We start from the raw sequence: 12,508 nt of genomic DNA, 5'->3' as shown, positions 1-12,508 counted from the left end.
CAGCATCAGAGCTTGGAGTGTAATTTGACTGCCTTCATGATTCGTGACCGCCGGTGTGGCGGTAATACGGTCACCGCAACAGCCCTAGTCTGAATACTTCCCGAATGCTCTCTACTGTATATATACACACATAGCTAGATATGCCCTAAATCTAGAGACAGGGCTTCTTTCTCAACTCCTTGCATCATCTCCTCGCCTCCTTCTAAAAATGCATTTGAGAAGAAGGTCAAAGGGGACGACCTTGAACCCTCTGCCCCCATATGGTTGAGAGGGAGGCAAGAAGACAGGATTGTGAGGAATCGTAGACATAGCTTCTGAAGACCCTGTAATGAATCTGACTAACCTTGAGTCCACAGACAGCCAGGTAGTCTTCGTTGCAGGGGTTCCCAGTGAGGCTGAGCACGGTGAAGGGGACGGGGGCCGAGGCCAGACGAGTCAGGGTTAACTTCCTCTTGCTGGAATCAGCTTGCTTTAGAAGAGCCGACAGCTGCAGGACGGTGATCTGAAGATGAGGGGAGAGGTGGGACAGTGAGACGAGAGGAGAGCAGAGGGTTAGGGAACGCCGGGTCAGCACCAGACAGAAAGGGGAACCTAGCGTTCAGGTTCTGCGAAATCAAGATTGGTTGGTATCTAAAAGCACACAAAACAACATCTGCTTTTGAACTTTTTAAATACAATTTAGTGCAACAACGTGCCACACCTTGCCCTTCTCGTGGCTGACGGCGAGGTGCTGGCGACGGCCGTGGGGTGAAGACAACACACACATGGCGACGCGTCGCAGCACGTGGGCGCTGATGAGCTGTCTGATGGTCTGACCCTGATCTCCACTGTAGTTCATACGCACGTTCTCAAAAGCTCCCTCCTGGGAACCAAGGGTAGGGACCTGGGGAGACGCAGAGGAAGGGGGGCCGTGTTAGTCACGAGGAGGAGATTGGACAAAGGAGGCTCAATGGAGCATCAAATAATGCATGTTTCTCACACTTCGCTAGGGTTAGACGTTCTTGTGCCTCTAGCCTACTCCTGGAGCCCGAAGCAGCACTGCTGGTTTTTGTCCCAGCTAAGTTCTACACCTTGATAAGATGAATCCGGTGTCTCACACACACCGCCGAACCGAATCCGGTGTCTCACACACACACCGCTGAACTGAATCCGGTGTCTCACACACACACCGCTGAACTGAATCCGGTGTCTCACACACACACCGCTGAACTGAATCCGGTGTCTCACACACACACCGCTGAACTGAATCCGGTGTCTCACACACACACCGCTGAACTGAATCCGGTGTCTCACACACACACCGCTGAACTGAATCCGGTGTCTCACACACACACCGCTGAACTGAATCCGGTGTCTCACACACACACCGCTGAACTGAATCCGGTGTCTCACACACACACCGCTGAACTGAATCCGGTGTCTCACACACACACCGCTGAACTGAATCCGGTGTCTCACACACACACCGCTGAACTGAATCCGGTGTCTCACACACACACCGCTGAACTGAATCCGGTGTCTCACACACACACCGCTGAACTGAATCCGGTGTCTCACACACACACCGCTGAACTGAATCCGGTGTCTCACACACACACCGCTGAACTGAATCCGGTGTCTCACACACACACCGCTGAACTGAATCCGGTGTCTCACACACACACCGCTGAACTGAATCCGGTGTCACACACACACACCGCTGAACTGAATCCGGTGTCTCACACACACCGCTGAACTGAATCCGGTGTCTCACACACACCGCTGAACTGAATCCGGTGTCTCACACACACCGCTGAACTGAATCCGGTGTCTCACACACACCGCTGAACTGAATCCTGTCTCACACACACCGCTGAACTGAATCCTGTCTCACACACACCGCTGAACTGAATCCTGTCTCAGACACCGCTGAACTGAATCCGGTGTCTCACACACCGCTGAACTGAATCCGGTGTCTCACACACACCGCTGAACTGAATCCTGTCTCACACACACCGCTGAACTGAATCCTGTCTCACACACACCGCTGAACTGAATCCTGTCTCAGACACCGCTGAACTGAATCCTGTCTCAGACACCGCTGAACTGAATCCTGTCTCAGACACCGCTGAACTGAATCCTGTCTCAGACACCGCTGAACTGAATCCTGTCTCAGACACCGCTGAACTGAATCCTGTCTCAGACACCGCTGAACTGAATCCTGTCTCAGACACCGCTGAACTGAATCCTGTCTCAGACACCGCTGAACTGAATCCTGTCTCAGACACCGCTGAACTGAATCCTGTCTCAGACACCGCTGAACTGAATCCGGTGTCTCTCACACCGCTGAACTGAATCCTGTCTCAGACACCGCTGAACTGAATCCTGTCTCAGACACCGCTGAACTGAATCCTGTCTCAGACACCGCTGAACTGAATCCGGTGTCTCTCACACCGCTGAACTGAATCCGGTGTCTCTCACACCGCTGAACTGAATCCGGTGTCTCTCACACCGCTGAACTGAATCCTGTCTCAGACACCGCTGAACTGAATCCTGTCTCTCACACCGCTGAACTGAATCCGGTGTCTCTCACACCGCTGAACTGAATCCGGTGTCTCTCACACCGCTGAACTGAATCCGGTGTCTCTCACACCGCTGAACTGAATCCGGTGTCTCTCACACCGCTGAACTGAATCCGGTGTCTCTCACACCGCTGAACTGAATCCGGTGTCTCTCACACCGCTGAACTGAATCCGGTGTCTCTCACACCGCTGAACTGAATCCGGTGTCTCTCACACCGCTGAACTGAATCCGGTGTCTCTCACACCGCTGAACTGAATCCGGTGTCTCTCACACCGCTGAACTGAATCCGGTGTCTCTCACACCGCTGAACTGAATCCGGTGTCTCTCACACCGCTGAACTGAATCCGGTGTCTCTCACACCGCTGAACTGAATCCTGTCTCACACCGCTGAACTGAATCCGGTGTCTCACACTGCTGAACTGAATCCGGTCTCTCACATTGCTGAACTGAATCCGGTCTCTCACATTGCTGAACTGAATCCGGTCTCTCACACACGGCTAACCCGATTCCTCCACTATACTGCCTCCCAGCCTACTCCAGCGTTGGAACACGTTTGTCCCACAGTCGGCGTTAGGAATGCAAAAGCAGTGGTACAGTACCATCAGTTGGTCAGTCATCTCGACACTCTTGTCCTGAGTGTGTAGCTCGTTGAGGGCCTGCTGAGCTCGGCTGCTGCTGCCTACAGCAGAGGCCTGCTGGAAGTTAGTCTGGATGGCATCCATCAGGAAGATCAACATCTCCAGAACCACCGCCGCTGTGGACGAGCCAGACTGGAGAGAGAGGGGGGGGGAGTCAACGTCAGCCAATGAGACGTCATAACAACGTCAGAATATTGTCATTACACGTCTCATAACAAATACTGATCTTATAAAAAGGTCACCGAGTGTCAAGACAAGTGTAATTTAGAATGTATTGGAAACCGTTATGACAGATACATAAGCCCGCCCCCCCCCCCCCCCCCCACAGTGTACACCCGATACGCATTTCTTAACACAGAAGTGGTGTAGGGCGGTACGTTTAGCACATAAATAACTCTGACGTCAGAGACGTCCCTGCTTCGGTAGAAACTTCTCACCACTTGGGCCAGCAGCTCCTCCTGGCATCCCTCGATGTTCTTACAGACGCTGCTCTTCTTGGGCCGGTCCTCGTCGCCAGGCTTGCCCTCACAGATGGTGACCTGTGACGTGAACAATGTTTTTTAATTTTTTTTAGAATGACTTGAACAATCCCCAGATGTTGTATATTGTCTGGTGTTTTCCCCCCCCCCTTCATGTCGTGTAAAGAGTTTTAATTTGCCTGAAATTCAAACATGACGAAGAGCGGAAAAGGTTAACACACAGGCATCATTTTTATGACCCAAGGCAAATTTCAGAGAAAATAGACAATAAACGCCATCTAATCTTATGTTAATCTGTCATTCTGCCCCTGAGCAAGGCAGTTAAACCCACTGTTCCCCGGGCGCCGAAGACATGGGCGTCGATTAAGGCAGCCCCCCACCCCCTGCACCTCTGATTCAAAGGGGTTGGGTTAAAATGCGGAAGACACATTTCAGTTGAATGCATTCAGTTGTACAACTGACGAGGTATCCACCCTTTCCCCTTGTCTTACCTGGCAGGTATCCCCTTGTCTTACCTGGCAGGTATCCCCTTGTCTTACCTGGCAGGTATCCCCTTGTCTTACCTGGCAGGTATCCCCTTGTCTTACCTGGCAGGTATCCCCTTGTCTTACCTGGCAGGTATCCCCTTGTCTTACCTGGCAGGTATCCCCTTGTCTTACCTGGCAGGTATCCCCTTGTCTTACCTGGCAGGTATCCCCTTGTCTTACCTGGCAGGTATCCCCTTGTCTTACCTGGCAGGTATCCCCTTGTCTTACCTGGCAGGTATCCCCTTGTCTTACCTGGCAGGTATCCCCTTGTCTTACCTGGCAGGTATCCCCTTGTCTTACCTGGCAGGTATCCCCTTGTCTTACCTGGCAGGTATCCCCTTGTCTTACCTGGCAGGTATCCCCTTGTCTTACCTGGCAGGTATCCCCTTGTCTTATAGGTATCCCCTTGTCTTATAGGTATCCCCTTGTCTTATAGGTATCCCCTTATCTTATAGGTATCCCCTTATCTTATAGGTATCCCCTTATCTTATAGGTATCCCCTTATCTTATCTTACCTTGCAGGTATCCCCTTATCTTATCTTACCTTGCAGGTATCCCCTTATCTTATCTTACAGGTATCCCCTTATCTTATCTTACAGGTATCCCCTTATCTTATCTTACAGGTATCCCCTTATCTTACCTTGCAGGTATCCCATTTCCCCTTATCTTACAGGTATCCCCTTTCCCCTTATCTTACAGGTATCCCCTTTCCCTTTATCTTACAGGTATCCCCTTTCCCCTTATCTTACAGGTATCCCCTTTCCCCTTATCTTGCAGGTATCCCCTTTCCCCTTATCTTGCAGGTATCCCCTTTCCCCTTATCTTGCAGGTATCCCCTTTCCCCTTATCTTGCAGGTATCCCCTTTCCCCTTATCTTGCAGGTATCCCCTTTCCCCTTATCTTGCAGGTATCCCCTTTCCCCTTATCTTGCAGGTATCCCCTTTCCCCTTATCTTGCAGGTATCCCCTTATCTTACCTTACAGGTATCCCCTTATCTTACCTTACAGGTATCCCCTTATCTTACCTTACAGGTATCCCCTTATCTTACCTTACAGGTATCCCCTTATCTTACCTTACAGGTATCCCCTTATCTTACCTTACAGGTATCCCCTTTCCCCTTACCTTGCAGGTATCCCCTTTCCCCTTACCTTGCAGGTATCCCCTTTCCCCTTACCTTACAGGTATCCCCTTATCTTGCAGGTATCCCCTTACCTTGCAGGTATCCCCTTACCTTGCAGGTATCCCCTTACCTTGCAGGTATCCCCTTATCTTGCAGGTATCCCCTTATCTTGCAGGTATCCCCTTATCTTGCCTTACAGGTATCCCCTTATCTTACCTTACAGGTATCCCCTTATCTTACCTTACAGGTATCCCCTTATCTTACCTTACAGGTATCCCCTTATCTTACCTTACAGGTATCCCCTTATCTTACCTTACAGGTATCCCCTTATCTTACCTTACAGGTATCCCCTTATCTTACCTTACAGGTATCCCCTTATCTTACCTTACAGGTATCCCCTTATCTTACCTTACAGGTATCCCCTTATCTTACCTTACAGGTATCCCCTTATCTTACCTTACAGGTATCCCCTTATCTTACCTTACAGGTATCCCCTTATCTTACCTTACAGGTATCCCCTTATCTTACCTTACAGGTATCCCCTTATCTTACCTTACAGGTATCCCCTTATCTTACCTTACAGGTATCCCCTTATCTTACCTTACAGGTATCCCCTTATCTTACCTTACAGGTATCCCCTTATCTTACCTTACAGGTATCCCCTTATCTTACCTTACAGGTATCCCCTTATCTTACCTTACAGGTATCCCCTTATCTTACCTTACAGGTATCCCCTTATCTTACCTTACAGGTATCCCCTTATCTTACCTTACAGGTATCCCCTTATCTTACCTTACAGGTATCCCCTTATCTTACCTTACAGGTATCCCCTTATCTTACCTTACAGGTATCCCCTTATCTTACCTTACAGGTATCCCCTTATCTTACCTTACAGGTATCCCCTTATCTTACCTTACAGGTATCCCCTTATCTTACCTTACAGGTATCCCCTTATCTTACCTTACAGGTATCCCCTTATCTTACCTTACAGGTATCCCCTTATCTTACCTTACAGGTATCCCCTTATCTTACCTTACAGGTATCCCCTTATCTTACCTTACAGGTATCCCCTTATCTTACCTTACAGGTATCCCCTTTCCCCTCATCTTGCAGGTATCCCCTTTCCCCTTATCTTGCAGGTATCCCCTTTCCCCTTATCTTGCAGGTATCCCCTTTCCCCTTACCTTGCAGGTATCCCCTTATCTTACAGGTATCCCCTTACCTTACAGGTATCCCCTTTCCCCTTATCTTGCAGGTATCCCCTTTCCCCTTATCTTGCAGGTATCCCCTTTCCCCTTATCTTGCAGGTATCCCCTTTCCCCTTACCTTGCAGGTATCCCCTTATCTTACAGGTATCCCCTTATCTTACAGGTATCCCCTTTCCCCTTATCTTACCTTGCCCTTGTCGCTAGAGCCCTGATGGCGGATGGCGCTCTCAGGCATCCTCAGTTCACTCTGGAAGGCTGACGACTCCTTCACGGCAGAGCCGATCCCACTGCTGGGGCTGCGCTTCACCAGGGCCTGTGGACGACGGCAGGTTAGTTAGAGGAGATATTAGACTAAACACACACATTCAAGACCCTAGTTATGCACACGATCACACACACACACACATTCAAGACCCCAGTTATGCACACGATCACACACACACACACATTCAAGACCCCAGTTATGCACATGATCATACACACACGCATTCAAGACCCCAGTTATGCACACGATCACACACACACACCTATGCTAATACGTCAGTGAAAATACAGACAGGCAAGGCATGCAGATATTATGACAATCAATATAAATCTGTCTACATTAATTACTTGAATGAATTCTGTTTTAAGTTGAATCATGTCAGCCAGTTAATTCTGAGATGTTTAAGTTGTACTACTTGATAAAACAGACACAAAAAGAAAAGACATCGTGGATGGATTCCCTAACGTATAATGTTTTGAGGCGTAGCTTTAATAGCTAGCTCCCAAGCTAACTGGGTACTGATGGTTATGAGGATAAGCAAATGGATGGATGGTATAAGTGATATAGCAAGCCAAAAGTTACCGCAGTGGTTCTCTTCCCATGGTGACCTGAGGTATTCGGTCTCACCTGACAGGTACCGTCCTCCTTGGCCCCGCAGTCACAGAAGAAAGAGCCGTATTTGGCATAGGAGATCTCATGGTCTTTGTGACAGACCTTGGCGCACACTGTACACACACCTACCCCGTCCAGCATCTTACACGTGTGACAGTGGTACCTAGAGAGGGAGAGGAGGGGAGGTTGATTTATAACAGTAGAGACATCTCAATAACCCTGTTATAACCCTGTTATAACACTCGTATAGAACACCACCTCCTAGAAATGTAAAAGCATTGGGATTGGTTGGATGGTTGGTGGGCGGTTGAGTGAGTTTGCAATCCCACCAGATTTCGTACACGAGGCATTTCCTGCACACTTTGGCAGAAAGTACAGATTATTGGAACACAGTCTATGTGAAGGTGGAATACTGTGAAGGAATGGTATTGATCACATAAAGGGGGGGGGGGGGGGTGGTGGCTTCTTTTACCAATGCTGGTTCATGAACTCCTTCTGGGTGATGGTGAAGGTACACAGCTTATTGCACTGGGAGTCTTCATCCTACGACACAGCAGAAAGAAATCAGCTTGGTTTCCCCCCCCCTCCCCTCCCATTTCCTCATTATTAACAGATACGGTATTCCCTCCGGTATTCCCTCTCCATTACACTCAGCTTCTCCCTACTAAACACAACTATTTGCTTTTTTTCTCTCTCAATGAATCTCTTCCTTGATTCCTCGCACCTTCCTCCTCCTCCTCAAAACGCATAGGAGAAGGAAGTCCGAGGAGAAGGACCTTGAACCTTCTCCTATAACACGGTTGAGGAAGAGGCAAAAAGATAGGCTGGGAGGAATCACAGAAAGACAAATGGAGGTAGAGCCACGGTGGGGGAAATGTTTCCTGAAATCCCAGTGTCTCTAATAGTGAGACAGCTGATGTGAAGATAAAGTGGTTCCTTACGGAGTCCTCCAGCCTTCTCTCTATCTATTCCACACTATATAAAGTACCTATCTACACTATATAAACTACCTATCTACACGATATAAAGTACCTATCTACACGATATAAAGTACCTATCTACACTATATAAAGTACCTATCTATTCTACACTATATAAAGTACCTATCTATTCTACACTATATAAAGTACATATCTATTCTACACTATATAAAGTACATATCTATTCTACACTATATAAAGTACATATCTATTCTACACTATATAAAGTACATATCTATTCTACACTATATAAAGTACCTATCTATTCCACACTATATAAAGTACCTATCTATTCCACACTATATAAAGTACCTATCTATTCCACACTATATAAAGTACCTATCTATCTCTACACATTTCTATCTATTCTACACTATATAAAGTACCTATCTATGTCTATATATTTCTATCCAAACATGATATAGGGCGGTCCGTACAGAGTCCTCAGCCTGTGAGTCATCGTCCTCCACAGCCAACTCGTCAACCCAGTCTGAGTCCACCTCTACAGCCTTCTCCTCTCCATCAACCAGCAGCACGGAGGAGCCCTGGCCACTGCTCTGTCTCAGGGCGTTCATCACATCAGCCAGGTAGGAGATGATATGACAGGAGCACTCTAGTATGCTGGCATGCTGAGGGGAAAACATGAGAGAGAGAGGTGACGGGGCAGTTCAGAATATATATATATATATTTTTCTTTCTCTCCCCTTCTTTCTTTTTGGATTGAATTACTACTTACTTTGCCCTGGGACACGTTTGCGCTCACTTTCTCCACAACGTTTTTCTGGGTCAGGTACTTTTTGCTGTAGAAAATAACAGATATATTTCTATTGAATCTAACTGCATATTTAACACATCGACTATCATACAGAGTTTACCAATAATATTCACATCACCAGTTCTACACATCAGGAACAAAACTTAAAAATACTATCATATTTTTTTTTTTAACGAATGTCTTACCATCTGGTCAGCCAGTCGATGGCAGCGCGATGCAGCTGCAGATGCCCCGCCCCCTGACCGGCGCTGGCTAGGGTCGCCATGATCACCATGAGTTCCGGGAAGCCAGCGCCGTCCCCATTGGCCAGCATATCTGTTGCCATGGGGATGAGGGTGGAGAGCAGGACGGTGCACACGCCCTCGCCCACCTGGCTGTTGTCCCTGACAATGTGCGTGGTGAGCACCTGGAGAAAATATTTTTAAAAACAGTTCCAACCAATCAGTTTGGTCGACAGGTGTTAATTATTGACGATAATCCACGTAAAGTATGATATTTTGACTTCGATGCCGATACCAGGTCTGGTATCACGATACCATCACGTTACGTAACACCAAAACAATACCACAGCAAACAAAATTAAAAGCCTATTAGCCAAAGTCACAGAATGGCCCTTAAATCAAGACAGGTCTGTAGAGATCAATATCATTACATTTATAATGGATGCATGAATCAATTATACAAATCAATTTGACTAGTTTTTTTTTTTTTTCTAACTACATAACGGTAATTATTTATATGAACGGTAAATCAAGATGTCGCCACGGTCTAGTCACAATACAGGTGGATTCATATTCAATAGGAGTGAGTGAATGTAGAGTTATAGAGCTCGTTTTGGTGCTGATTTCATGGGGCTACAGATGAAAAACTAATCTGCTTCCCTTCCATTTGGTACTTATTGTATTATACTGATCAACAACATTTACAAAAAAATAAGCAATCTGTTCTTTTATAAAAGTGTGCCTGTCTCTTTAAGACCCATGACGTCACACACACTTTGTAGCTGGAGCTAAGACAATCTTGACTGGGACGGACGAGAGGCAGGCGAGACAAAATGGATGAATAAAGTCGTTGGAGCAGCTTTGAAATCAGCAATATTTTACACCGTGTTTTTTGCATATCATCACAAACTAGGTGCTAGCAAAGAAAGTTAGCCTACAAAGCTGGAAGCTTCCGGTATCTTCTTGCATTGTAACGTGTTCTATCCTGTGTGGACAGTTATACATGCTGTGTCGAATTATTAAAGTGTGTTAACTTTGTGCATGTCAAGTGGTTACGCAGTATTTTCCATCATAATTGCTTAATTAACTCAGGAACCACACCTGGTGTGGAAGCACCTGCTTTCAATATACTTTGTATCCCTCGTTTACTCAAGCGTTTCCTTGATTTTGGCAGTTTTCTGTAGTTGAGACTGTTTAATGTTGACCAGTCTTGAGAACCGCTTTTGTGCTGACACACACACACACACACACACACACACACCTGTAGCAGCGCCCTGTTCTCCTGCACCGTCTCCAGATGCTCCGAGTCCTTAGGTGGCGTGGCCGTCATGCGGGTGAGCCACGACTGTAGCCTGGTTGGCTCCACACACGCCAGCTGGGCCAGGGAGCCACACAGACACAACAGGCTTGGGTTGGGACTCTTCTCCGCTGAGGTGGAAGTAAGCAAGGAGAGGTTGAGGATATGAAAGAGATGGTAGAACTGAAAACGCTCATGGAAGGACCTTGAGAAACTAGAGTAAAAGGGTTTAATTCAAGATTAGAATGAACAGGTCAAGATTAGGATGAACACTCAAGTCTCTGGTTGGTCAGTACGGACAACACGTTGGTCTGGGAGGCAGAACTGGTTTGGAATGGGAAAACAAGGAGGAGTGTGGGTAAACTTACTGAGCTGGAAGAGTTTGGTGAAGAATTTCAGCACCCGGTTGCAGAATTTAGCAGAAAGGTTTTCATTGGCTGTAGCCATCATGATCTGAACCAGTTCTCCACTGAGACACAAAACAAGAGAGAATGTTAAGAGATCATCGGCAGCACGTCCAATTGGCTTTGGGAAGATAAATAACAAAATTATATAATTACTCCTGTCTATACAGAAATATAGAAAATAATCAAAATTACTACACCAGAGAGCATGATTTAGTTTACTGGCTAACAGTCGAGAAGTGAGCATGTTGGGTACAAATATTAGATATCTGATTGTTGAGGTGCGCATTTTGGGCAGCGTACACATATTAAATACCGTGTCAGTTCGGGGATTTGATCCAGCAACCTTCCGGGTACAGGGCCAATGCTCTAGCCACTAGGCTACCAGCAAGTTAGTTATATTATAATCCTAATGACTAACCAATCTACTCATCACATTAGGAAAAGCAGGCTATTTTACATTAGTCTGCAAATGCCATTATAAAAGGCATGATTTACATGCAGGGATTTGTTTTTTGGGGGGGGGGGGGTGAAAAGATCGCTTCCCCAAACTTGAAACTCACGAGCCGCCTATGAGAGAAAGACTGTCGTGAACTGCAACACGGCTTAGTCTGCGGTCGTGTGATGGAGAACACATACCACGCCCCATGTGGGGATTGAACCCACGACCTTGGCATTCGTTAGGAGCACGGCTCCAAACAACCCGAGCCACAGACACACCTGAAGGAGAAGAAGTCTTCCATGGCCTTGCACACTTGGCTGCTCTCCAGCTGCCTCTCCAGATACTGTAGACACTCCTCCAACACAGACTCGTCCAGACCACTAAGACAAAAACACATTTAACTCAATTACAGCTGTCAATCTCTTTGAAGAGGTCTCAGCATCCTTTTCACTCTATTGATGGAGGGGGGGGGGGGGGTATATGTAACCGTTTGTCTTAGCCAAAATACTCAAGCCCTGTCAAGTTGATTAGAGGGATCATTGCTGGACAACAATCGTTAAATTAATTTACGCTCGGGGGGGGTCATTAAAATTGACTCAACTCCAGTCTTAGCCTAACTGCTCGGGTCAAAGTTCAAGTCTCACCTGTTGGGGTCTGAGTGGTTGGCGATGATGTTGTAGCATCCTGTGACCAGTCTCTGGTAGACGTGGGCCAGGAAGGTGTCTGACTCCGCGGGGCCCAGGATACGCTCCAGAGAGGTAGAGCAGATCTCAGCCACGCTCTCTGTACTGCTCTCCAAGAGGAGGGGGAGCAGAGCATGTACCACCTGGGGAGGATTCAACTCCTCAGTCCTGGAGAGGGGACAGAGAGAGAGAGAGAGTTAGACAGAGAGAGAGAGAGTTAGACAGAGAGAGAGAGAGAGAGAGAGAGAGAGTTAGACAGAGAGAGAGAGAGAGAGAGAGAGAGTTAGACAGAGAG

The 12,508-nt window shown here is 47.2% G+C and overlaps 2 protein-coding genes across 3 annotated transcripts in view; both read right to left on the bottom strand.

The window, feature by feature from the left end:
• Window positions 1-12,508, bottom strand: part of LOC129846006 (protein unc-80 homolog) — a gene marked incomplete at both ends in the record, with an annotated part of 98,293 nt that overhangs the window by 1,462 nt on the left and 84,323 nt on the right.
• Window positions 212-12,431, bottom strand: LOC129846007 (E3 ubiquitin-protein ligase UBR4-like). Of its 2 annotated transcripts, none has more exons than XM_055914001.1 (14): window positions 12,175-12,431; window positions 11,809-11,910; window positions 11,053-11,153; window positions 10,649-10,815; window positions 9,352-9,572; window positions 9,128-9,191; window positions 8,829-9,020; window positions 7,884-7,954; window positions 7,427-7,574; window positions 6,722-6,847; window positions 3,638-3,739; window positions 3,162-3,332; window positions 701-883; window positions 212-502 (listed from the first exon to the last, which is right to left on the bottom strand). In XM_055914001.1, the coding sequence occupies exons 2-14, from the start codon at window positions 11,829-11,831 to the stop codon at window positions 227-229; spliced, it is 1,845 nt and encodes a 614-aa protein (XP_055769976.1). In that variant the 5' UTR covers window positions 11,832-11,910; window positions 12,175-12,431; the 3' UTR covers window positions 212-226. The 2 variants fall into 2 exon arrangements, with proteins under 2 accessions (XP_055769976.1, XP_055769975.1); XM_055914000.1 differs by having other exon boundaries at window positions 7,382-7,574; window positions 12,175-12,428.

This window comes from Salvelinus fontinalis, unplaced genomic scaffold, assembly GCF_029448725.1.
Source record: "Salvelinus fontinalis isolate EN_2023a unplaced genomic scaffold, ASM2944872v1 scaffold_0427, whole genome shotgun sequence".
Classification (NCBI taxonomy): Eukaryota; Metazoa; Chordata; class Actinopteri; order Salmoniformes; family Salmonidae; genus Salvelinus; species Salvelinus fontinalis.
Note: the sequence above shows the minus strand (reverse complement) of the source record. Positions and strands in the feature narration are given on the sequence as shown.

Coding starts and splice junctions, on each gene's coding strand:
- LOC129846007 (XM_055914000.1), bottom strand. CDS start 11,831: ATGGAAGACTTCTTCTCCTTCAG. Junction 9,192..9,351: donor ATCGACTGGCTGACCAGATG/GTAAGACATTCG, acceptor TATTTTCTACAG/CAAAAAGTACCTGACCCAGA. Junction 3,333..3,637: donor AGGAGCTGCTGGCCCAAGTG/GTGAGAAGTTTC, acceptor CTCTCTCTCCAG/TCTGGCTCGTCCACAGCGGC.